Source organism: Hyperolius riggenbachi, chromosome 8 (genome assembly GCF_040937935.1).
Source record: "Hyperolius riggenbachi isolate aHypRig1 chromosome 8, aHypRig1.pri, whole genome shotgun sequence".
Lineage (NCBI taxonomy): Eukaryota > Metazoa > Chordata > Amphibia > Anura > Hyperoliidae > Hyperolius > Hyperolius riggenbachi.
The window spans coordinates 290881038-290905039 of record NC_090653.1 but is presented as its reverse complement, the minus strand read 5'-3'; the positions used below and the strand labels follow the sequence as shown (position 1 = coordinate 290905039).

The window sequence follows — 24002 nt, the reverse complement described above, 5'->3', positions numbered from 1 at the left end:
TCATAGAGGCCGTTAGGAGAGCAGCCAGGTAGTGTACTGCTACGTTGCAGGCATTTCCTTAGCTACGCCACTGGCCGTATGACTGATGTGTGCCCCCTGCTGGCCGTATGACTGATTTGTGCCCCCTGCTGGCCGTATGATGGATGTGTGCCCCCTGCTGGCCGTATGATGGATATGCGCCCCCCCCCCCCAGCCTTATGGACACATTGGACAGAAGTACAGCCAGGACATTCCAGCTTCTTCTAAAAACTGGACATCTGCTCCTGCGAGTCCTTATTACCGGAACAAGGAAACACATTAGCCGAGAGGCATCTCCCAGTTCTTCTCCAGGCTACCGCTACTAACTAGACCACTGAGGCCTCATTTCCCCACCACCGACATCGCCCAGGCCAGAAAACCATCTGTAATCATTCCTGAGGGCCAGTCCATTGTCTGTGCTGGCTGAACAACTAATAACAAGGCCAGGAACTGCACATGAAACTGAGCTGTATGTTTCTGCACATTCTACAGAGTGTCCTCTAAGGAGCCACACAGCGAACCTGGAATGAACCAAGCTGGCTAGTTCGGAGTCCATAGTAGCTGAAAGAGAATTTTCAACCCTATTTTAACAGACAAAAGTTGGTTAAAGTGGACCTGAACTCAGAACTTCCTCTCTGCTCTAAAAAATAAGAAACAGCATAGTAACCATTAAAGAAAAAAACATTTCTTTGTTACAGCTGATACAAACTCGGAATAAATCTGCAGTGTGTCTACTTCCTGCTTTCATGGACGCAGACATAGGGTTAACATCCTGTATTTACAAGTTAGCTGCTCTGCCCAGGCAGAGGAGGATCCTGAGCTGACACCGCTGAGAGATCAAATTACAACCTGTGATTAGTCACAGATGAGGAGGAATTAGGTAGGCTAAACTATTTAAATACATACAGGATGCATTTCTCTAGGTTATCCTTGTGTACTGTGCGTGAGTTCAGGTCCACTTTAAAGAGGAACTCCAGTGAAAATAATGTAATAAAAAGAGTGCTTCATTTTTACACTAATTATGTATAAATGATTTAGTCAGTGTTTGCCCATTGTAAAATCTTTCCTCTCCCTGATTTACATTCTGACATTACATGGTGACATTTTTACTGCTGGCAGGTGATATAGCTGCTGCATGCTTTTTTGGCAGTTGGAAACAGCTGTAAACCGCTATTTCCCACAATGCAACAAGGTTCACAGACAGGAAACTGCCAGGAGTACCACAGTCCTCAGAGTTTCTTGTGGGAGGGGTTTCACCACAACATCAGTCATACAGCGCCCCCTGATGGTCTGTTTGTGAAAAGGAATAGAGTTCTTATGTAAAAGGGGGTATCTGCTACTGATTGGGATAAAGTTCAATTCTTGGTCGGAGTTTCTCTTTAAGAAACTTCTAAATAGACATTTTTTTGCAGCCATTAACCAACTGAAATATTGGTGTGAATTGATCAGGATTTGACTAATACCCGAATGCCGAAGCCAACTTTCAACGCACTGCTCTGACTTTAGCAAAAATCTGCCCAATAACGGATTGATCCTCTGCCCATCTAGCTTATTACTACTCTCAGTACTTACATCGCTATCACTCAAGTGAATTTTTACTTTTGTTTTAACATTGCAAGTAAAGTAAACATTACACAATTTGTTGGGCAATAGCAAAGCAGGATCTGGGCTAACCTGGGGCCTGACAATCAAGATGAATGAATTTTCATTTTATTTGACTGATAACTTTCAGCAATAGGAGAATGAAGTGTGTGTTTAACTTAGAAATATACTGAGGCCTGAACTTGTGGGAAGACCTTCCAGGCCACGGTCTAAGGGAGCATGATTGGACCAAAATGGGGCACTATAATGGGGGAACTAGGATGGAGGCACTATAATGGGGCAATATAACGGCGGCAGATGGAATAATAGGATCTAAAGTAAATAGGGGCAGCTACAAATAAAAAATAAATGCAAACAAATTGCACCAGCCACCCCTCCCTCCATTACAACTGGGTCCTGAGGAAGGAGACACAGTAATGGGGATAAGATAGAAAATTGCCTCAGCACACCTCCCCCAGTTTGGAAAACCCAGCGGCTATACAAGACACAAATTGATTGGAAAACGTTAAACACTACAATCAAGTGACTGAAGAAACATACATTTGTGGACTCACATAACATTGGATACAATTACTCATTCGGTCACTAAATCGATTGTTTTGAAGATTGCACTCTTTATGGCCACTGTTGCTTCTAGCTGAGTCTGACATATGCCTCCAGTCTTAAATAGTATTGGGGTGCACTAAATGGTGGGCTGTATAAGTGGCTTCATATCTGGTCACCATGCGATATGGCCATAGCAGCTTCCATTATCTAAAGATCTTAAACTTCACCTTGTGATAGAGTACATGTTTACCCAACAAAACCGATTACTACAATAATAGATTCCCTTTTACTACAGAAGATTGCAGAGGCTGGACCACTGGTGGTTGGAGTGGCCATGGTTAGCGACTATGCCACTGGCCAGCAACCACTTTTGGAAGAACAATCTACTTCTTGTGGTCCCCCCCAAACTTCCTGAATATGTTATGAGATAGAAGCCATCACATCCCTGTCTGAAAACTTTCTTGACTACTTGGATGATTTTCCAGAGTTGTAATCCCCTCCCAACCTCGGCTTATGTTGCTGAAGAACATGAAGAAGGTCTTACCCTTTCACCAGGAGGACCAGCTGGGCCATCCCCTCCGGAGTTACCCTGCAGGACAAGAGAAAGACAAGCATTACAAATCTATAGCTGGTGAGATATAGAAGATCTAAACTTTAATGTCCTACAGAGATCAGCAACATTACGGCTCGGTTTATTGAGAGGATCGAGGTAAGTGTAGGAATGGGCTAGCTCACCAATAATGATATTGGAGACATAAGTAAAGTGTGAAGAACTGTAACTTTCTGACTTCATATCTCTTGTGGACACTGGTCAATGCGATGCCAATACCTCCAACTTGCATGGACATTTGATAAAAATATAATGCAACCTGGAACTTGGCTAATCAAATACACTTTGTGCCCCCAGTCCAGTTCCAAGATCGAGCAACCTAGAATTATTTGCACTTCATTGACCATCTCAAGTGGGCATCAATGCCCCTGGAGAAACCCAGTCCAGGAGATGGAGGCAGAGGCCTCACCACTGGACTTTCCAAGAGATAGACAAGGCCATTAGAGGGATGATCTCCTCGGCCTTCACCAGACACTTAAATATTAGTTTTGGTGGAACAACCTGGTGGAATTTCAGCATAGAGGGTCTTCTTACCTTGGGGCCTGGCTTTCCTGTGTTACCTCTCGGACCTCTTTCACCACGTGGACCCTGCAGAAAGCACATCACATGTACATTAGCACTGCTGGACTACAAGAACCTTCAACAAGTTTACAAACTTTCCTCTGAGAACAAATAATAATAATTAGAATAGCTTACCGTTGGACCTCGTTGTCCCCTTGGACCCTGTTTGCCAGGGGTGCCCTAAAACAGGAAGAGACACAATGATGTCACAAGGCGCCATCTTAGCGTGTTAGATACGGATGCGGAGCAGATTACGTACAATGGAATTACTTTATCAGATCAATGAAGATTATAAAACAACTGGGCATCAAACTACCAGGAGTCAAATAAAACATTATTATAACAGAAGTACTGATGTCTAGAGGTCCTTAAAGATGAATCGTAGTGGAACAAGAGCTGGCCATACACTTCTAGGTTTCCACCCAATATTCCAAAATGATAGATTCCTTTCTGAAGATAATCGATTCAGAAGGGATTGATTCCTACCATACACTGCACATTCATTTCCAATAGATTCCAGCAGGGAATCTATTGAAAAATGAATCTAAATGCAGAGTTGCACTTTTCGGATGCAGTACAAAGCTATAGGCCACCGATCTGCCAATGCTCATGGTGCGCCCCAAATTGTTTTACATTTTCCATCCTGTCTGATCGATATTTTCGATCGATTTTTAGACAAAAATCGATCAAAAGTCGATCTGACATTTTGAGGAATCGATTCCCAGCAGATGAATCGGATCTGCAAGGAATCGAATGGGAAAATCTATGAGTATATGGCCACCTAAACATAATAAATAAAATTGTGATTTTTTTTTTTTTCAATATTCATTTATACATTATTTAGTCAGTGTTTGCCCTTTGTAAAATCTTTCCTCTCCCTGATTTACATTCTGACATCTATCCCTGGTGATGACATCTTTAGTCCTGCCAGGTGATCTGTACGGATTTTTTATTACTGAGAGTTCTATGCACAGAGGGAGATACTGCTTGCTTGGCAGTTGCAAACAGCCGGTATTTCCCACAATGCCAAGATGCTCACAGACAGCAGACTGTCAGGACCATGGTCATGACATCACACTGTGGGAGGGGTTTCACCACAATATCAGCCATACAGACCTCCTTATGATCTATTCAAGAAAAGGTAACGATTTCTACTGGGAAAGGGGGTATCGGCTACTATAGGTGAATATATATATATATATATATATATATATATATATATATATATATATATGCCAAGGGATGAGCAGCACAAACCAAATTATATGCAATACTATGCAAAGCATGCACGCAGCACTGGAGATCCCCAGTCTCTATAAGGATTAAATACAGAGGGGGCTGCAACACACAGCAGGAAAACAGTGACAGGGGCTCTTGGTTACGCTTTCATGCGCTTAAGCTCACCAACTGCGCCAAAGTGTCCCCAATCTGGTGAGTCCTACTCTAACCATACAAAAGTGCTCGTTTTTATTAGCGTTCTAGTGGGAACCGTGCCAATGGCCCAAGGGTCAACTAAATGGGAAAAAGGAAATTGGAGTTGTTTTTAATCTCCTTTATCCTATTTAGTGGACTCTTGGGCTTTTTAATTAGTTCCCACTAGAACGCTAGTAAAAACTAGCATTTTTGCCTGGTTAAAGTAGGAATCACCAGATTGGGGACACTTTGGCGCGGTTGGTGAGCATAAAAGCATTCAAGCGTAACCAAGAGCCCCTGTCACTGTTTTCCTGTTGTGTGCTGCAGCCCCTCTGTGTATGTATGTGTGTATGTATGTATGTATGTATGTATATATATATATATACACTAACACAGCACACATACATTATGCAGTGGCTTCCATCCTGGATGCGGTCAGTTGAGGACAGACTTTAGGAACTATAATATATAAAAGTCATCTCGCTCAGTCGCCTGGATATCTGGTTTGAAGCCGCCCGCTTGTGTCTCTGGAATAATAATATATCGCTGACATTCAATAGGACGCCTTGATGGCTTCTCCCAGCTCAGCGCATTACTATATATTAGATTTTCACCGTCATATTTTCCCAGCCGAGGTCCGCGGGATGGAAGATGCATGCAAAACCGCGCGCTGGCGTCTGAGAGTGGAACGCGGTGGAATAATTCCGGATTCTTACAGGACAAGATGTCGGGATTACCGCCAGTGTTAGGAGTATGGACTTAAGAGCTAAACAGGCTTCATTGTTCAGTCTCCCTGCTGTAGATTATCTCCCATGATGCTCTGCTCGGGCCGAGGCGACAGGAACAATACAATCGCCACGAAACATTTGGAGGAAAGATGATACCACTTCCAGGATAAGTCAACAGATTGAAAAAGCAAGCTTTCGGAATGTTAGAAGATTTCATCTTCAGAAGAGGCAGAGTTCATGTTTTTAAGGCATATTGGGTGGAATAGTTTAGCATTTTAAAAAGCGCAATGTTTGCTGCATTGCGCATAAACCATTTTTTACATTTTCTCTTTTTTATTATATAACTGACTTCAAAACTGCCTGTCTGTGCCAAAATATGGATGCTGCTTGGCTGAAAGTCAATTAAACTCTGTACCCCCTATACAATCACCCCTACATGGTGTAGTCAGGGAGGAGCTTGAAGGTGTACCAGCCAGTATTTTCTCATGAGTAAAGAACAGATCACCCAACCCCGCCTACCTACTCCCTCTACTGCTCAGAGATCAAGTCTTAAGGTCAGCACTGCAGCTTCAGCTCGGTAGAGTCTCATCATGTTCCTGTCCAGCCCCTCTTAGCTCCACTTACCCTTCCCCATCTCTCCCCAGTGTCTTTATAATAGAGGTAAACAGGAGAGTAGAAATGGTTTCTTACTGCAGGCAGGGCAGGATGATGTAAGGTACACAGTGGCAGAGGGAGGAGCTGGGTGGTGTCAGGTGATCAGCTTTGTGCTGGGGAGTGAGCACTGTCCACCAGCTGGGCCACACCCAGGATACCGACACTGGATATTGCAGCTAGTTGACTATCAGTAATTACCAATATTCTACTACGTAATTACTATAGTAAAATATCTTTACCAATATTTTACTATGACCAAACCTAACTCTACTCTCACACATCACTCTCCCTCTACTGATGACTAACCCTAAGACCCTGGTGGTGCCTAACCTTAACTCCAAAGGACACCACCACATACTCTTAACACTTAAAGGGAACCAGAGAGGAAGCACCCTTGTGTATTTCACCATATATATCAGTAAGAGCATTAGAGAAAACACCATGCTGTCTGTTTCATCCTCACTGCTAAAAGTGTCTGTTATCAGCTGTGATAAGAATCCTGGACTGAGCATTCAGTCTGACTTTGCAGGGAATAATTATAGCTGAGTCATTATAGCAGAGCCACAAGGGGGCAGGCTTGGGCTTGAAAAGACACCAGAGAAGACAGACTCAGCTATAATCTTTCCGTAGCAAAGCTAGACTGAGTGCTCAGTCGGGGATTCTTATCAGAGGTGATAACAGTCAGATTACACAGAGAACAATGAAACAAAGAGCAGATTAGGTGTTTACTGTCATGTTCCCACTGATTTATAAGGTAAAATACAAGAGGGTGCTTCATCTCTGGTTCTCTTTAAGACCCCTCCAAACCCCCGATATTTTCATCGCAATAGGCGGCAATGTTAAATGCTATTAGTGGCTATAAATGGCTAAACAGCGGCTATAAAACTTGGGTGTCCAAATTATCGTTCGGAGTCGCTAATCATGGCTTGTAACTTTCCCTCCGGCGCCCTTTTTCCAAGCTTCTCCCTAATGACCTCTACTGCTAATGGACAATGTGGGAGGGCGAAATAAATCTTTAAAATATAAGTTATATACATCCAGGCATTAATAGGGAGAGACAGAGGGGTTATTTGTGGATACAGATCAATGTTATCTACTGAGTTACCCAATAATTGGTTCCTTCCTTACTCAAAACCTTTTGCTTTGGGTGACTGGTAACATGTGACAATATTTAGTTAGAACAGTTACAGGAACTGAACGGTACATTTATTTTTTACTAATATTTGTTTTTTATGTGACGGGAAAAAAACCCCTCAAGACTGCTCTGTGTTCTTGCAAAGTACAGACGGCTAATAAGATGGTAATAGTGCCAGCTTATATGCAGATTGTGGCTTGGGATTGAGCCAATCAAATGCACTTCCTGTGTCTTTTGATTGGCCGTATTCCAAGCTATGTGAAATCATTAAACTTGCAGGCAAACTGGAATTATTACCATAGACTGTCTCTGTTCCAAAGCTGCTCCAATCATCAACGATATCACAACACCATGTATGGGGGAAAGAGACAAAAAGAGAGACAGAACATGGACTTACTCTCGTTCCTTTCTCGCCATTCGCTCCGGGGAATCCGGGGAAACCAATGGAACCCTTTCATGGAACAACGGGACAGAATATTAATTATAACAATAAACCAGTTCAATAAAACCTGCACAAAGCCGGGAAAGTTTTAAGAGGTACCGTAATTTAAAATACTGCCCAGAAACCTGGATAAAACAAATCATTTCTTAAAAAACAAAAAGTATATAAATAAAACAGTGGACTTTCATGAAATGTTATAGCAATGATTCTAGCTCCAAGACGGCCACATTGCTTTTACAGTATTATTAGCGGAGGACTTTTTTAGATTGCTTCCTATATCTTTCACTGATGAGAGCCAAACAGTCTGCTACAGCTACAATCTATCTTGCATAGCAGTATAAACTTAGGTAGAGAGAAGGCCACTCAAGGGAGCCAGACCTGGTTCAATACCAGGGACAGGGAATAGCTAGTAAAAATGTTCAGGTGACTATTAACGGTACAATTTTTTTCATCAGATGTGATCTTTAGACGCAATTTGAATGATCATAACTAATCGGAAGGCAATTATCGACTGTTCCCATTAACAAAACAATTTAAGAAGGGTTTACATTCCGATTCGATCATAAAATCCAACTTTCAGATCAATCAATTTTCTTTATACAATCAACCAAAGAATTGTATCCCATAGCTTTGCGCCACAAACAGCAAAGTTTTCTATACAATTCGATCATAAAAAGTGCATCAAAAGATTGAATATGGAGATAAAAATTGTACCATAAGCCAAAAAAAGGTCCCCGATCTGCAGATAAAGGGATAATATAGAAAGGAGGAGGAAATGTTAAAACGCTCAAGGATTAAAAAAAACAAAAACAAAAATAAAAAACATGCGGGATGCAAGACTTTTATTCATGGCACATCTTGCTGGTCGCAGGGTAAGTGAACACTCTAGTAACTGTTTATTTTAGGCTTTTTTTTACCTGAAGGGGTGAACTTTTAGATTTAATCATATCAACAGTTGATTGGTCTACCTCGCCCCCCCCCCCCCCCCCCCAACGTACGCTCCTGGCCACTGCAATGCATGCTGGGAGATATATGATGTACCCACATTGATGCACTGCATCTCCCAGCATGCATTGCAGCTGCCTATAAGGCACAACGCCGCTGCTGGATCTTGAAACTATGGCACCTGCGGTCTCCCTGTAGAAGATGTAGGCCAGCATAAGGACGGGGAGGCTAGGTTTCAGCCCCCGAAGGTAAGTAATGTCTGCTACCCCCCTTCACCCATGACTTACTCTATTTAGTAGCCTTCCTTAGGGAAGGTTCACTTTATTTATTTTGTCCAGAGGGTGTTCAGGTCTCTTTAAGCATAAGTTCACCAACACTTTAGGTCCGTGATGGCTAACCTTGGCACTCCAGCTGTGACAAAACTACAAATCCCATCAGGCCTCTGCCTCCCCGAGTTATGCTTAGAGCTGTCAGATCATTGCAATGCCTCATGGGACTTGTAGTTCCACCACAGCTGGAGTGCCTAGCCATCACTGCTTTAGGTTATTATAATAACGTAAAGTGTTGGTGAACTTATGCTTAAAGCGACCTGAACACCCTGTGGACAAAACATATAACATGAACCTCTCCCCTGAGGGAGGTTAGTAAATAGAGTAAGTCATGGGGGAAGGCATGTGAATACGTTCTGCAGAAGTCAGCAAAGCACATTTACAGGAAGCCCTTCAGACTCCTCTTTGGCCCACCTACCTGCTGGATTGTCAGAAAGTGCTGGAATCCTCCTCAGTAACCCTCTGTCACAAGTGCAGGGCTTTATGCCAGGTTCTCCCATCAGGTGATTATTTTCCAGCTCACCTAGCTGTCACACTGTAGCCACTAATATATCAGCAGGTGGTCTCTCTGGTCACTAAGCACTACAAAGGGGGACCAGCAAAGCTGGGGGGGACTAGAAAGCAGAGAGCTATTGGGGGCTGGGGCACTTTGCAGGATACTCTGAAGAGCACCACAAACCCTTAGCAAAGACAGAGGCGCCTGGTGCTATTTTGACCTGCTACTGTTGTATGCTCCTCCCATACCCGCCTGATGAAGCAGGGACACTCCAGTGAAACGCGTTGCGTCGTTTTTGGAGTATATTCATAAAATGTTCTGTGATTTTGAAAATTGACAATACTTGTGTCTGCTTGGAGGAGGCGGTGGCCTACTCTTTATATATATATATATATATATATATATATATATATATTTAATCATTTTAGCAAATGTTATTCTTCTGGCGCCTCTGTTTGCTTCAGCACCCTAGCAAAGTTTGGGAAGTGCAGAAACAATTCACCCGACTTAACGGGGGCTCTGGAGCTTTGGTCGACCAATTATGATGTACGTGGCACCGCCCACTTTTGGCCACACCCACTTTGTGACCACCCAGCTACAGCTTCACCCCACCCAGTTAAACTAAACTCCCGGGGAGAACACTGCAAATGGCTGTGGAAATTAAGTCCATTAAGAAAGTAAAAAAAACAAAAACGTAATAATAACCAGGTAGCTATGGCATAAACCACCCTTTGCCTATGTTGGGGGGAGGGGGGGGGGGAGGATTCCTGACTGGCAGTTAGTAGCGATGGCCAACAAGATGCTGATCCTTTTGACTTGCATGCAAATTTAATGCAGGTTTGCATTGGGCCAATCAAACGCACTTTCTGTGGGTTTTGACTGGACCAATTTCATCATGCATATAACTGGTACACACGCTGCAATGATTAGTATCTGGCTGACCATGTTCAATGGTTATAGATCACTGGCTGTTATATAATGAACATTATGGTGGCCTCACCTATGGTGAAATATTGACCTATGGTGAGCTATTATTTAATCATTAGAAGGAACATTAATTAACATGAAAAAAATCATCCAATAAGATTTAGGAGAAATGTGATATGAAAAAAAAAAAAGAATATTTATGCTGGTTTCCATCTTTACTGTTTCTCTGTGATGCCAAAAGTGACATCACTCCTGCCCTTTTTTTCAAAGTAGGTAGGTGTGTGTCTGTGTGTGTGCGGTGTGTGTGTGTGTGATTACAATCCAGCTGCACAGCACCGTTCTTGCAGTAAGGCAAAGACACCCAGACAAGGTTAAAAAAAAAAAAAAAAAATGGGTGACATATAGGGACATATATAAAAAAAAAAGGGTGCGGAGCTATATCTTTGGGGCACTAACAATTCTTTGGCATCATTTCTTTTTGGATGTAACAACCCCCTCTATGGAAAATTCCTAAGCTTCAAGTTCAATTATTTTCCGCTCATGATGCCCTTAGCTTATCTGAAATAGGAAGTTCTCTGCCATTTGTATGCTGAGATAAGCTTGTTACTGAAGGTACAAAAACAAAATCCAACAATCCAGCTGGCACTGAACAATCCCTGCAATTAGGCAAAAATTGAGGTGACATATTGGGACCTATTAAAAAAGGAGGGGGGGGGGGGGTTACAACCCCCTCTAAGGAAAAGTCCTAAGCTTCGTGTTTATCCACGTTATTCCTTCGGGGAGTACAAACGTTACCTTTGGACCTTGTCTTCCTGGATAACCTGGTAATCCTGGAACTCCAAGCTTTCCCTAAAAAACAAACAAACAGAAGAAGAATTAGTTTCATCTTTCTCATCAGAATCTTCACAATTTGCCCAAACTTTGTATCGAGACGGACGCCTGAAATGCGGCGATGGCGGCAGGATAGATAAACGCAGAGCTGGCAGCGCTCATCTCCAGACATAAGCAGCTCTTTTTTTCTAATGTTCTTCAGCAAACAGGAGTCGCGGCGCAGGCGGCGGCGTCTATTTACTCATCTGTCATACGCCTGGCTGGCGTCTCCTCCGACCGCTTCCCTCCTGAATTAAACTTTAACAAATCCCCGCGATGGAGATGTCAAATTGTTGAACGCCGGCCCAGTTTTCCTTTGCCTCACCTCAGGTTTATAAAGCGTAGCGGACAACACCTAATAAAGGGTTTTTAAGCGGTTTGATAATCGGCGGCAGATTGTTCCGGTCTCGTTGTGGTTAGTATATGAAGATGAGAAGAGGCCACTTAACGCCAAGCTCAGTAATTATCCTGCATTGCGTTATGGCCTCCGGGATACTCGCTGTGCACAGATCTGTAATTCGGGGTAGGATTTTGGGCTACTCACTAAATTGGCCCAGGACTATGATAAGACATAGGGGGCCATTTGCAATTAACTTTTTCTCCTGGCATAAAAAGGAAACCGAGAGCCCAATAGTGTAATATGCTATGGAAGGGTAGAGCAATTATATAGCGGTGATAACTGCTGCTATATAATAAGACAGAGGTACTTCACGTGACCTGTTCTGGTTTTTATGCTCCCAATATTGCCTGAAGAAGCGGGAATTTACCTGCAAAACGCGTTGCACTGTTTTTTGTTTTATTTTATCATTGTTGATCAAAAAATCGACAGAATCCACTGATTGGGGAGGAAAGTCTACCACTACCTCCTCTTTTAAACAGTTTGGTTGTACTGTATCCTGTTATTGGCGCCTCTGTTCTTCTTGCAGTACATTTTCTCCCAGGAGATCATTTTCCATCTTCGATTTTAAAATAACTTTTCACTACTTTGCAATGGAAAAAGTACTAAAAAGTAAGTAAAAAAAAAGTACTATCAAAATGATTTTGAGTATTTGTTTGCTCACTGGGAGTGTAAAAGAAAATGTTATCGACAAGTTTGAAAATCTCACCTTAGAGCTCTTTCACACTAGAGGCTGCGGTAGAAAAGGCTGAAAGTCAGCCTTTTGCCTAACGCCAATACATAGCGTTTTCAAAGCCTTTTGAAAGAGTTTTACAGCCCATATGAAAACGTCCTTTTTTTTTTCTTCTATAAAAATAAGTGTACAAGTCAGCTGTAAAACGCTTTGAAAACGCTTTGAAAACGCTGAAGTTGGCGTTTTCCATTGACTATCATTGAAACGCCAACAGCCAACTTCGGCTGTAAACAGCCCTGAAAAAACTCCTGGGAGCGTTGAAACGCAACGCTCCAAAACGCCGAGTTAGATGTGAAAGGTAAAATGAAAGTCTATGGACTTTCTTTTACCTAGCAAAACGCCAACTTCAGCCGTGGCGTTAAAACGCCGAAAAATCCCTCTGGTGTGAAAGGGCCCTTAGAGAAAACTTCCAGAGAAAACAAATAATTGTGTATGGGCCAGGGTGGCCACACACACGATACCATAACAAAAGATTTGAATTTTATGGTAATTCTATAACAATGATTGGTTGAACACAAAAATCTAAAGTTTTTTTTATTTTTATTCAAATGAGAAATCGGATTGAATTTTCCTTTGTATCAATGTCGGGGTGGTCACACACCATACAATTTTTTAAATATATTTTCAATACAAGAATTGCAATGATTTTTTCTAACTGATTGTAACATTTCAAAAATCTGACCAATGTACCACACACACACGTTACATTTTTTCCCGAATTATGAAAAAAATTATTGAAAAAAACTGCTTGGTTCTGTACATCAAGAAATTGTTAATCTACCCTACACCCTTCAATCTGTATAGAAATTGATCAGAAAAATCCAACAATCCTGAACTTTTATCAAATAAAAAGAGGAAATTTTATCAGATTTCTCGAACAAATGCAAAAAAAAAAAAGGCTTTCAATTTTTCTGTACTACCGATCATATTTATCAAACTGCTGTAAAATTAGATCACTGTTAGTAGTATGTGGCCACCTTCAGTCGATCGGGAGTACCTCATTTCCCTGATCCATCTTTATGAAGATTGAATGGTGTAGGATAGATTGACAATTTCTTGATTTATAAACCCAAGCAATATTGTTCCGATTTTTTATTTCAGAATTGGGGACAAATTGAACACACGTGTGTGTGTGATATCGGTAAGAAGTTTCAGATGTTCCAATTAATCAGAAAAAATGTATTTCAGTTGTTGAATTGAAAAAAAAAAAAGATAAAAATATTGTATCGTGTGTGGCATCCTAAAGCTACGTGCACACATGTGACAACAATCGTTAGTTGTCAACGACGAACGAACTTTTAATTGATGAAAGAACGACCTAAGTGAAGTTAATTTTAAAATGTGTGTAACGATCTGATCGTTAGAACGAACGTTACATCACGTAAAGCAACTATTGCGCCTGCGCATAAAAATGAGAAGTTTCATGGAGAAATAGCGAAATGCGCATGGCAAGCCTAGTACGAACGACCGTTTCCAACGATGTACTACTTTTGCAAACGATCGTCGTTGGAAAAAATCCACCAAGCTAGATCGTTCATTTTTAACAATCTAGCTCGTCCGTCGTTAGACTTAATGATCGTTGGTTGCTTTTTTTTAAACGATCGTCGTTTGAAAGGATCGGGGAACGATCGTTTCAAACGACTATAGTCGCATGTGTGTACGCACCTTTAGATAAGGCTGGTCAATGATATACTAACAAAGTTATGATCAATTTATTCACAGTTATGCAGTGGCCATCCTCTTCCAAGCTGCCTACACTTGCATACAATTATCATAAAATTTGCATCAACTTATAATTATTAGCATCTCGTCGACCAACCCTAAACTTGATTGGGTTTTTTTTTTCCTTGGAATTGGGCTATAAAAACACATTACATATTCCAGTTAAAGTCTTGCAGTTTGCACCAGCGAGTGCAGTGATTGGCCTACAAACAGAACTGTGGTTCCGCCTGCAAGATCATTGGCTCCAGTAGAATATCAGCAACTGAAGTTACAGGTGTAGGGCGGGGAAGATGGAGCTTCTTTAAGGTGGCCATACACTGGTCGATTTGCCATCAGATCGACCAACAGATAGATCCCTCTCTGATCGAATATGATCAGAGAGAGATTGTATGGCTGCCTTTACTGCAAACAGATTGTGAAACAAATCACCATCTGTGGAGCTGCCTCCCCCCCCCCCCCCCCCCCCGCATACATTACCTGATCCGGCCGGCGTGAGTCCCCCGGTCTCCGCTGCCTCTTTTCCGCTCTGGGCTCCAGGGCTGCAGCTTCACTTTACTTCCTGTCCAGGAAAGTTTAAACAGTAGAGGGCGCTCTACTGTTGAAACTTCCTGTCGGGACAGGAAGAAGTGAAGCCAGCCGGAGCACAGCGGAGAAGGAGCAGCGGTGACACGCGTCGGCGGAGCAGGTAATGTATTGCCGCTAGCGTCGGTTGTTGGACATTCAAACGCTGCTATCGACGCACTCCTGACTTGCCGGCGATCGAGCGAAATCTTCCGCATGGATGGATATGGGGAACGATCGATTTCGGATAAAATCGATAGTTCGGTCAGCAATTGCACAACAATTTCACAGCAGATTCGATCACAGTGATTGAATCTGCTGTATATCGGCGGGGAAATCGTTAGGTGTATGGGCCCCTTTAGTGATGACTCTGCGCGGAGGGGGGGGGGGGGGGTATTCTGCCAATCACAGCCGCCCAATGGTTCCTGTGCTCATGTTAGAAGCTTCCCCCACATCTGGGAAGGGAGACCTCACAACACCCGATGTCCTTTCTTCAGCTGCACGGTTAGTACGGCACTGGGTCACATGACGTGGACATCGGAGGGGAACCAGTGGGCGGCCGTGATTGGCAGCACCCCCGCCATGATATGCAGAGATAGTCAGTGCGTCTGGGGCTTGTTGGAGAGCGGAGATCTAGTGTACCAGTACAGATCTCTCTCCAGCTCCTCTCTCTCCTCACACAGCTCGGCTGCTGCCATATTGGCAGCTTCTCTCCTCTCGCACTGCATGACTTCCAGGGCCATATTCGTCACATGGTCCAAAAAATACGGCAGTTGTTTTGGCCAATTAGCGCGTATCGCGCTAACGGCGCGTCCCGAAGACCTGTTATTTCCCAGAAACCTCTCCGAACGAACGTGAAAGAGGCAGATAAAGATCTCTGCATCGCCTCAGACACCTCGAGAGGCAACAAAGATATTACGATGCAGAAGAACATGCAAATATCCCGTCCCTGACTTAATTGCGAGTTTTCCGGGCTGAGCTATCTACCTGTCAGGCAGAGAGGAGACGTGCTACAGGCGGAAGAAGGGAGGGGCCTCTCTCTCTCTCTGAAGTGCTCATTATAATGCGACTTCGAGGAATGACCGTGTTGTTCAAAAAAAAAAATTCTGCCGCGGACGAGAGCCAATTATCGGGTGAGCCGTTTACCTCGGGTCTTTGTTCTGTACGGGACATGATGTGGGATTCTCGGAAAATAGTTTTAATGATGTGGCCAAAGCGCTGGCGTGCCTCTCTGCTGTGATGTGCGTATTGGCAATTATACCGTCCCTGTTCCATTCATCAGCGCCGCTCATCTGTCAGTATGCTTCAAGCCCGATAGAGCTTCTACTTATCAGGACTCGGGGAAGTCTTAGGACTTGTGTAACATGAAATAATGTGGAACAAAGACCTCCGACCTCAGGAGAGAAGCCAGAACTGGTCGCTTTGGGCAGAATCTGTACCATTGAAGGTGGCTCGACCTCAGTATGCAAATGGACAACCCTATTCTTAGCAAATGGACCAGTCTAGTGAATCAGAGCCAGAGAAGATACTCAGATATTCAGATGAAAGATCCAGTGATGCCCATAGACCTGATATTCAAAAAACCTGCATTAGATCAAAAGGGTGATGCAAATTTTCACAATTTGAAGGCAGCTAGACAGGTAACCAATGGCCAGACGCTGTAGACAGAAACTGAGAATCCAGGATCTACGGATGTGACGGATATTTGACAACCGGCCATCAAAAGCAACTCTGCAAATGCGGTTATTTAATGCTGGGGCACGGGTAGATCGGCGTTTGTTATGGAGATACCAGTAAATTGGCATTTGTTATGGTTACCAGTAGATTGTATCTGTAATGGGGTTACTGGTAGATAAGCAATTGTTATGGTTACCAGTAGATCGTATCTGTAATGGGGTTACTGGTAGATAAGCAATTGTTATGGTTACCAGTAGATCGTATCTGTAATGGGGTTACTGGTAGATAAGCAATTGTCATGGTTACCAGTAGATCGTATCTGTAATGGGGTTACTGGTAGATAAGCAATTGTCATGGTTACCAGTAGATTGGCATTTACCATTGGGTACTGGTGCATCAGCATTTGTTATACCAGTAGATCTGCAATTCTTCTGGGGTTATTGGTATATAGGCCTTTGTTATGGGGTCGCCGGTAGATTGGCATTTGTTATGGGGTTACCAGTAGATACAGAGGCGCTGAGCTGTGCACCAGACCTATTTGAGTTTTATGCTCCGTTTCTATTGCCTGATGAAGCGGGAGAGGACCGTGAAACGTGTTGCACTTGCACATTCTGGAGTATATAAATACATTTGTGTTGTTTTGAATATACACAACACTCGTGTGCGTCTGCTTGGGGGAGGCAAGTCCCTCTCTGCTTCCTCTCATTTTAAACATTTTATAATAGTTTATCCTTTTGGTGCCTCTGTCTGCTTATACAGTACCAGTAGATTGGCATTTGTTATGGAGTTACTGGTATATCGGCATTTGTTATGGAGTTACTGGTATATCGGCATTTGTTATGGGGTCACTGGGAGATTGGGATTTGTTATGGGGTGATTATAATTTGTTATGGGGTCACCAGTAGACTGGCCTTTGTTATGGGGTCACCGGTAGATTGGCATTTGTTATGGGGTCACCAGTAGATTGGCATTTGTTATGGGGTTACCGGTAGAATGGCCTTTGTTATGGGGTCACCAGTAGACTGGCATTTGTTATGGGGTCACCAGTAGATTGGCCTTTGTTATGGAGTCACCAGTAGAATGGCCTTTGTTATGGGGTCACCAGTAGACTGGCATTTGTTATGGGGTCACCAGTAGATTGGCATTTGTTATGGGGTTACCGGTAGAATGGCCTTTGTTATGGGGTCACCAGTAGATTGGCATTCGTTATGGGGTTACCGGTAGATTGGCATTAGTTGTCATTGTTAAGCGGTCTATTTCCTGGTAACAATAAACTTTAAATGCTTTAAAACCACCCTTGTAAAAACTTTTCTTTAACAGCCTCCCGAGACACTTCCAGCACGATCTTACCTTTTCACCGGCCGGGCCGAGTGGGCCATTCTCCCCAGATGGGCCGCCGCGTCCCTTTGGCCCTTCAGGCCCGTCTTCTCCTCTGGGACCAGATGCACCAAGTTCACCCTGATGAGAAATAAAGATTCATTAAATACACTGTAAAGAAATTGGTATTTTGGCCATTGCCGAGTCCTGTGACCTTTCAGGTGTAACAAGGAGGAAGGGGGGTCCTGGCGCTACCAGCCTGTTCTGAACTTCCCATTAATTAGGAAGAGAGCCTGTTTTAGGAGGACTGGACCATTTAGCAATAAATACGATTTTTTATTGTATCGACAGACGAGTTGATGCCTGATTGAACTCAAACCGTCAAGGTCACTCCGCACGACCTTAGCAGGAAACAAAGCGCGGATGTCTAAACGGTTCAGGTGACAATTAGTGATCGGAAGGGCTTTAAACGGGGGCGATAATTACATCTGCATTTTCACCTTTTAATTGCGAGAGCGTTTCCAGCCTCCCAGAGCGCAAATAATACGGAAAAAAAAATAATTAATTTGCGTGAGCCAGCGGTGAGATATTACCATTGATTCTGCCAAGTCAATTAACATCTCCATGCAGTGCTCAGGTTAACGTAGGTTATCAGTTAATTAATATATTGATTTTAGATGGAGCGAGACAAATCCCGGACTGTCCTCTACGCAATTAAAAACTAAGCGTGATCCTTACTAAGAAGAGGCAATGTCCAGGGAGTCATCTGCACTGCTGCTTCCTCGGCCTGTGCAATTATCATATTTATTTTATTTTACACTTTTTTAAAGAGAAACCGTAACCCAGAACTAAACTTCATTCCAATCAGTAGCTGATACCCCCTTTCCCATGAGGAATCTTTTCTTTTTTACACACGGATCACCAGGGGGCGCTGTATGGCTGATATTGTGGTGAGACCCCTCCCACAGTGTGATGTCATGACCATGGTCCTGACAGTTTCTTGTCTGTGAACCTCATTGCATTGTTGTGTCCAACTGCCAAGAAAGCAACATCTCCCTTCTGTGCATAGAACTCTCAGTAACAAACATTCTGTACCGATCCCTCGACAGACGTCTAAGAGAACCAGAGATGAAGCACCCTCTTGTATTTTACCTTATAAATCAGTGGGAACATGACAGTAAACACCTAATCTGCTCTTTGTTTCATTGTTCTCTGTGTAATCTGACTGTTATCACCTCTGATAAGAATCCCCGACTGAGCACTCAGTCTAGCTTTGCTACGGAAAGATTATGGCTGAGTCTGTCTTCTCTGGTGTCTTTGCAAGCCCAAGCCTGCCCCCTTGTGGCTCTGCTATAATGACTCAGCTATAATTATTCCCTGTAAAGCCAGACTGAATGCTCAGTCCGGGATTCTTATCACAGCTGATAACAGACACTTTTAGCAGTGAGGATGAAACGGAGAGCATGGTAAGTGTTTTCTCTAATGTTCTTACTGATATATATGGTCAAATACACAAGGGTGCTTCCTCTCTGGTTCCCTTTAAGGATAGGTGTCAAGAAGGGGTTAAAATTAGGTTGACAGATTAGGCAGAAAAAGTATTAGAGGGTACTCAAGGTGAGGTGGAGCTGCTGATCCTCTGCCTCTAATACTTTCAGCCACAGCCCCTGAACAAGCATGCATCAGATCAGGTGCTCCGACTGAAGTGTGACTGGATTAGCTGTATGCTTGTTTCAGGTGTGTGATTCAGACACTACTGCAGCCAAAGAGATCAGCAGGACTGCCAGGCAACTGGTGTTGTTTAACAGGACATAAATATGGCAGCTTCCATATCCCTCTCACTTCAGGTTCACTTTCTTGAGTGAAAGCAAATCTTAAAATAAAATTAATTTCTCTGACAGATGTAAAACTTGCAGATGAATTGGGAAACGCTGAAAATAAAGAGCGGGAAGTCTTAACTTGGCGAATCCCTTGCGCCTCATTATCTGCGACTTATTTATTTCAGCCAATATGTTAATATTACTTTCCCTACATTACAAACACAAACAAACCCAAATCTAATTATCTACAGTTCCAACAAATGCTAAATCGCTTTGCGAGGAACCCTCTCGAGCTCGTAACGCCGGGATCAATTCGATTAGAGGCGTAAAACTGGCCGCACTTTGCCTTGCGGCGGCCGGTCTCTCTACTTCATTAGCTTTATCGGCAGACATTTGTTGTGGGAATATGAGGCCTGTCATTATGGGGCCGTGTCGCATTGTTCCCAGAATGCTTTGCAGCGTTGACGTCCCGCTCTGCTGCTGCGACGCACGGAAGAGGAAGACGTTTGCCGCTCAGAATCTCAGATTGAGGTATGCGGGTCTGGATACCTGATCGTGGCGGCGTTACCACATCCTGATCAATTATTCAGCGCAGAGCTGCAGAGGTCGGGGGATTTTACGGTTTACGCACTTGTGAGCATCACACAACCCATTCGCTTTCCTCGCGCGGCCAAATCGAGCGGGCATTTGTGTTTACCACATATCTGCTACTGTGAGGGACTGTGAGCGCACTTGTCTGTGCATCACTTTTCTGCCATTTGTGTTGCATTTTTTTTGCCTATTTGCTTATGTTTGTGCATTTTTTGTATAATCATATTTAAAGAGGAACTCCAGTGAAAATAATCTAATAAAAAAGTGCTTAATTTTTACAATAATTATGTATACATGATTTAGTCAGTGTTTGCCCATTGTAAAATCTTTCCTCTCCCGATTTACATTCTGACATTTATCACATGGTGACATCTTTACTGCTGGCAGGTGATGTAGCTGCTGCATGCTTTTTTTGAAAGTTGAAAACAGCTGTAAACAGCTATTTCCCACAATGCAGCACGGTTCCCAGACAGGACCATGGTCCTCAGAGTTTCTTGTGGGAGGGGTTTCATCACAATATCAGCGCCCCCTGATGGTTTCACCACCATCATACAGCGCCCCCTGATGGTTTGTTTGTGAAAAGGAATAGATTTATCATGTAAAAGGGGGTATTAACTACTGATTGGGATAAAGTACAAGGCGATTAAAAAACCCCTATTTTTACTTACCTGGGGCTTCTGTCAGCCCCTAAAAGTCACATGTGTCCCTCGCCACACCTCCGGTCTTCTCCCTTCTCCGCTGGCAGCGTCCGAGGATTGCCGACACCCGGATAGGTTGGCGTCTGCTGTGCATGCATAAAATGGCATGCCAATCGCATGCATTTGATTTTCCATCGTAAATCATTGCGTGAAAATTGCCTGCGATGTGCACTCGACATGCAGTAAGAAGGAACTTGCTGTGTGATTCTAAAACGCATATAAAATCGCTTAGCAAATCACACAGCAATGCAATTTTTGTGTGGTCCATAGATTAGCATTGTATGTGAACGCGCATTCATTTTTATGCGGCTAATTGCATGCGATTCTAAAGCAGGGGTCACACTTGTCTGTTTATGTGCGTGCTTTCTATACAGAAAAACGCATTTAAACTGATGTTAATCAATGGGCGAGTTCACACCTGAATGTGTTTTTAGCGCACAGAAAAAACAGAAAGACATCCCGCGTGAAGCAGGGGTCACACTTACTTGAATCGCATGTATTTTACCGCAACGTATGCAAAAACATACATCATGTTAGTCAATGGGCCACTTGAAGAACAGTGCAGAAAAAAAAAAATTCCGCAAGTTCATTCTTTCCGCATACCATATGCAGAACGCATGCGTTTTACATGCAATGGTTTTCAATGGGAAATAAAAAAACGCATGTGTTTGATGTGGGTTTTTGGAAAAAAGGTAAGCATTTATTTGAAAATGAACTTGTTAAAAATGAATATTTATTAAAAACCGCAAATGGAAACACACAAAAAAATGCACATAAAAAAATTCAAACGCAGGGAAAAAACACAGAAACGCACTTGGCAGAAAACTGATGCTTTTCCAGATGGACAAATGTATCCTCTGCCTAAGGCCTTGTTCACACTTGCAAATAAAGATGGCTGTGCGATTGGAACACAAGAAACGCGATCGCACACCAACTGCGCTGCCGTGCATTGCGCTTCTGATCCCATGCACTACTGAATGGGACAGTGTTGCATTTTGCTGAATAATGCAGCAGTGTGATAGCGCAGTGCACTGCAGTATTGCGCATGTAGTATGAACATCACTGTGCAGTCTATGCATGTTGTACACCATAGGAGTTGCCTAAATGAGCACGGCAACGCGCATAGTGAGAATGAGGCTTATTTCTGCGCATTTCCCTTATCAATAACATTAGCTACTGTGAAAAACGTATGCATTTTTCTGCATACAAACAGAATAAACGCATGCAGAAAAACAAGCACAGAAAACGGATTTTATCCCTACTACAATTGTTTTGCAGTACGATTCCAAATGCAGCATCTTTAATTGGCCGGGAAGCCCCCCGAACCCCCTACACTGTAGCCCCTCGTTGGCTTTCCTGGTTTGCGCAGTTTGCAATTTCCATCTCATTGCGCACAACGTCTTCACACGAGATCATCTTCCAGCAATCACACCTGTCGTACCTCCCTTCAGCCAAGATACAGACGTGTGTTTGTAAAGAAAAAAAAAAATCTGTACTTTAAATTGTTTTTAAAGTGAAACTTTGATTGCGACAATTTGCGAAAATGAGAAAGCTATTAAAGAAAACCCTTCTCTCCCCTTTTCACAATGTTTTGATGACTTCTACACAAGCAAACCTCCAGATCTTGTAATTTTAGCACCTGGAGATCGCTGTGTTTCTCGTCTCATTGTCATAATCGGTGTTATATGGAAAAGCCCCCGTCACTGGAGCGAGATGCGCACTGCGTACTGCCCGCGCTCTGCTTGGGGGGGAACCAGCAGCCTCACTCTAACACCAAGAGCTGTACTGCCCGCGTTCCGCTATGGGGGGACCAGCAGCCTCATTCTAACACCAAGAGCTGTACTGCCCGCGTTCCGCTATGGGGGGTGGGGGGACCAGCAGCCTCATTCTAACACCAAGAGCTGTACTGCCTGCGTTCCGCTATGGGGGGTGGGGGGACCAGCAGCCTCATTCTAACACCAAGAGCTGTACTGCCCGCGTTCCGCTATGGGGGGTGGGGGGACCAGCAGCCTCATTCTAACACCAAGAGCTGTACTGCCCGCGTTCCGCTATGGGGGGTGGGGGGACCAGCAGCCTCATTCTAACACCAAGAGCTGTACTGCCCGCGTTCCGCTATGGGGGGGGGGGGGGGCTACACACTAGCAGCCTTATTCTTACAAGCAGAAAGCTGGCTAGGTGGTAAGAAGCTCTGCGCTGTGCTCGTGGGTTCAATGCCCCGCAGGGGAACTGCAAATCCCCCGCATCCTGTTTTCTGAAAGTGGAGAATACAAGTCGGTAGGATAGTCTGAATTCCTTATGCAGAAAAAACTCCCGACAGTCGACTGCAAGCTGACAATCTGCCGCCCACTGGATGACTCTGGACACACAGATCTTAATGCAAATCTGAAGCGATAATAAACTTATGAGAGAAAGAACTGTATGTGTAGTACAGCTAAAGGTGGCCATACACTGATAGATTTGCAGCAGATTCGACCATCAGATAGATTTCTGTCAGATGCCTGTGAAGTGGAATCTGACAGGAATCTGATGTGTGCCACACACTAGGAACAGATCTCCAATAGATTTCAGAATTAAATCTATTTGAAATCAATCTAAATGCATTATTGGATCATGAGATCCAATGCAACTCCATGGGCCATTAATCTGCGGCCAGCAGCCAATTGACCTAGATCTTCCATCTTGTCAGATAGATCAAATTGATCGAAATTGGCCGCAAATCGATCGATCGACTGATTGGCGATAGAATCAATTTCCGATCGAGTCTATCGAATATATTGATGGCAGAAATCGACCAGTGTATGGGCCCCTTAATAAATAGAACATTAGTAGCAAAGAAAAGTCTCATAATGTTTTCCAGTACAGGAAGAGTTAAATTTCAGTTGTTATCTATGAAAAAGAGTTTCTCTGAGCTCTCCGACCCACTAGGTCCAATACAGTCCTGTTTTCTGAGGCAGTTAAACAGCCAAGAAACAGTGAGAGGCAGCTTGAGATAAGGTCTTACTGCAGGGAAGCTGAAAGGGTCATTATTTGAGTGTGGTTTGAAAACTGCAACTGTGACAAAATGATGCAATTATATAAAAAAAAAGCTATACAAATTAAAAAATATGAGACTGCTTTCTTTTCTACTAATGTTCTATGCCTTATCTGTACCACACATACAATTATATCACAAGTTTTGTTTTTGCCTCTGGTTTGCTTTAAAAGGAACTTTAC

At 43.3% G+C, this 24002-nt stretch overlaps 1 protein-coding gene and 1 long non-coding RNA gene across 3 annotated transcripts in view; one reads left to right on the top strand and one right to left on the bottom strand.

Annotated features, from left to right (window-relative positions):
* Positions 1-24002, bottom strand: part of COL5A1 (collagen type V alpha 1 chain) — a 468893-nt gene that overhangs the window by 97119 nt on the left and 347772 nt on the right. For both annotated transcript variants that reach the window (XM_068249145.1, XM_068249144.1), the window contains exons 30-35: positions 17717-17824; positions 11202-11255; positions 7665-7718; positions 3473-3517; positions 3311-3364; positions 2711-2755 (exon numbers count right to left, since the gene is read on the bottom strand). In XM_068249145.1, coding sequence (XP_068105246.1) covers positions 2711-2755; positions 3311-3364; positions 3473-3517; positions 7665-7718; positions 11202-11255; positions 17717-17824 — 360 coding nt within the window. The remainder of the gene's footprint in view (positions 1-2710; positions 2756-3310; positions 3365-3472; positions 3518-7664; positions 7719-11201; positions 11256-17716; positions 17825-24002) is intronic.
* LOC137527982 (uncharacterized) overlaps positions 1-24002 on the top strand; it is a 97923-nt gene that overhangs the window by 61487 nt on the left and 12434 nt on the right. The window lies entirely within an intron of this gene.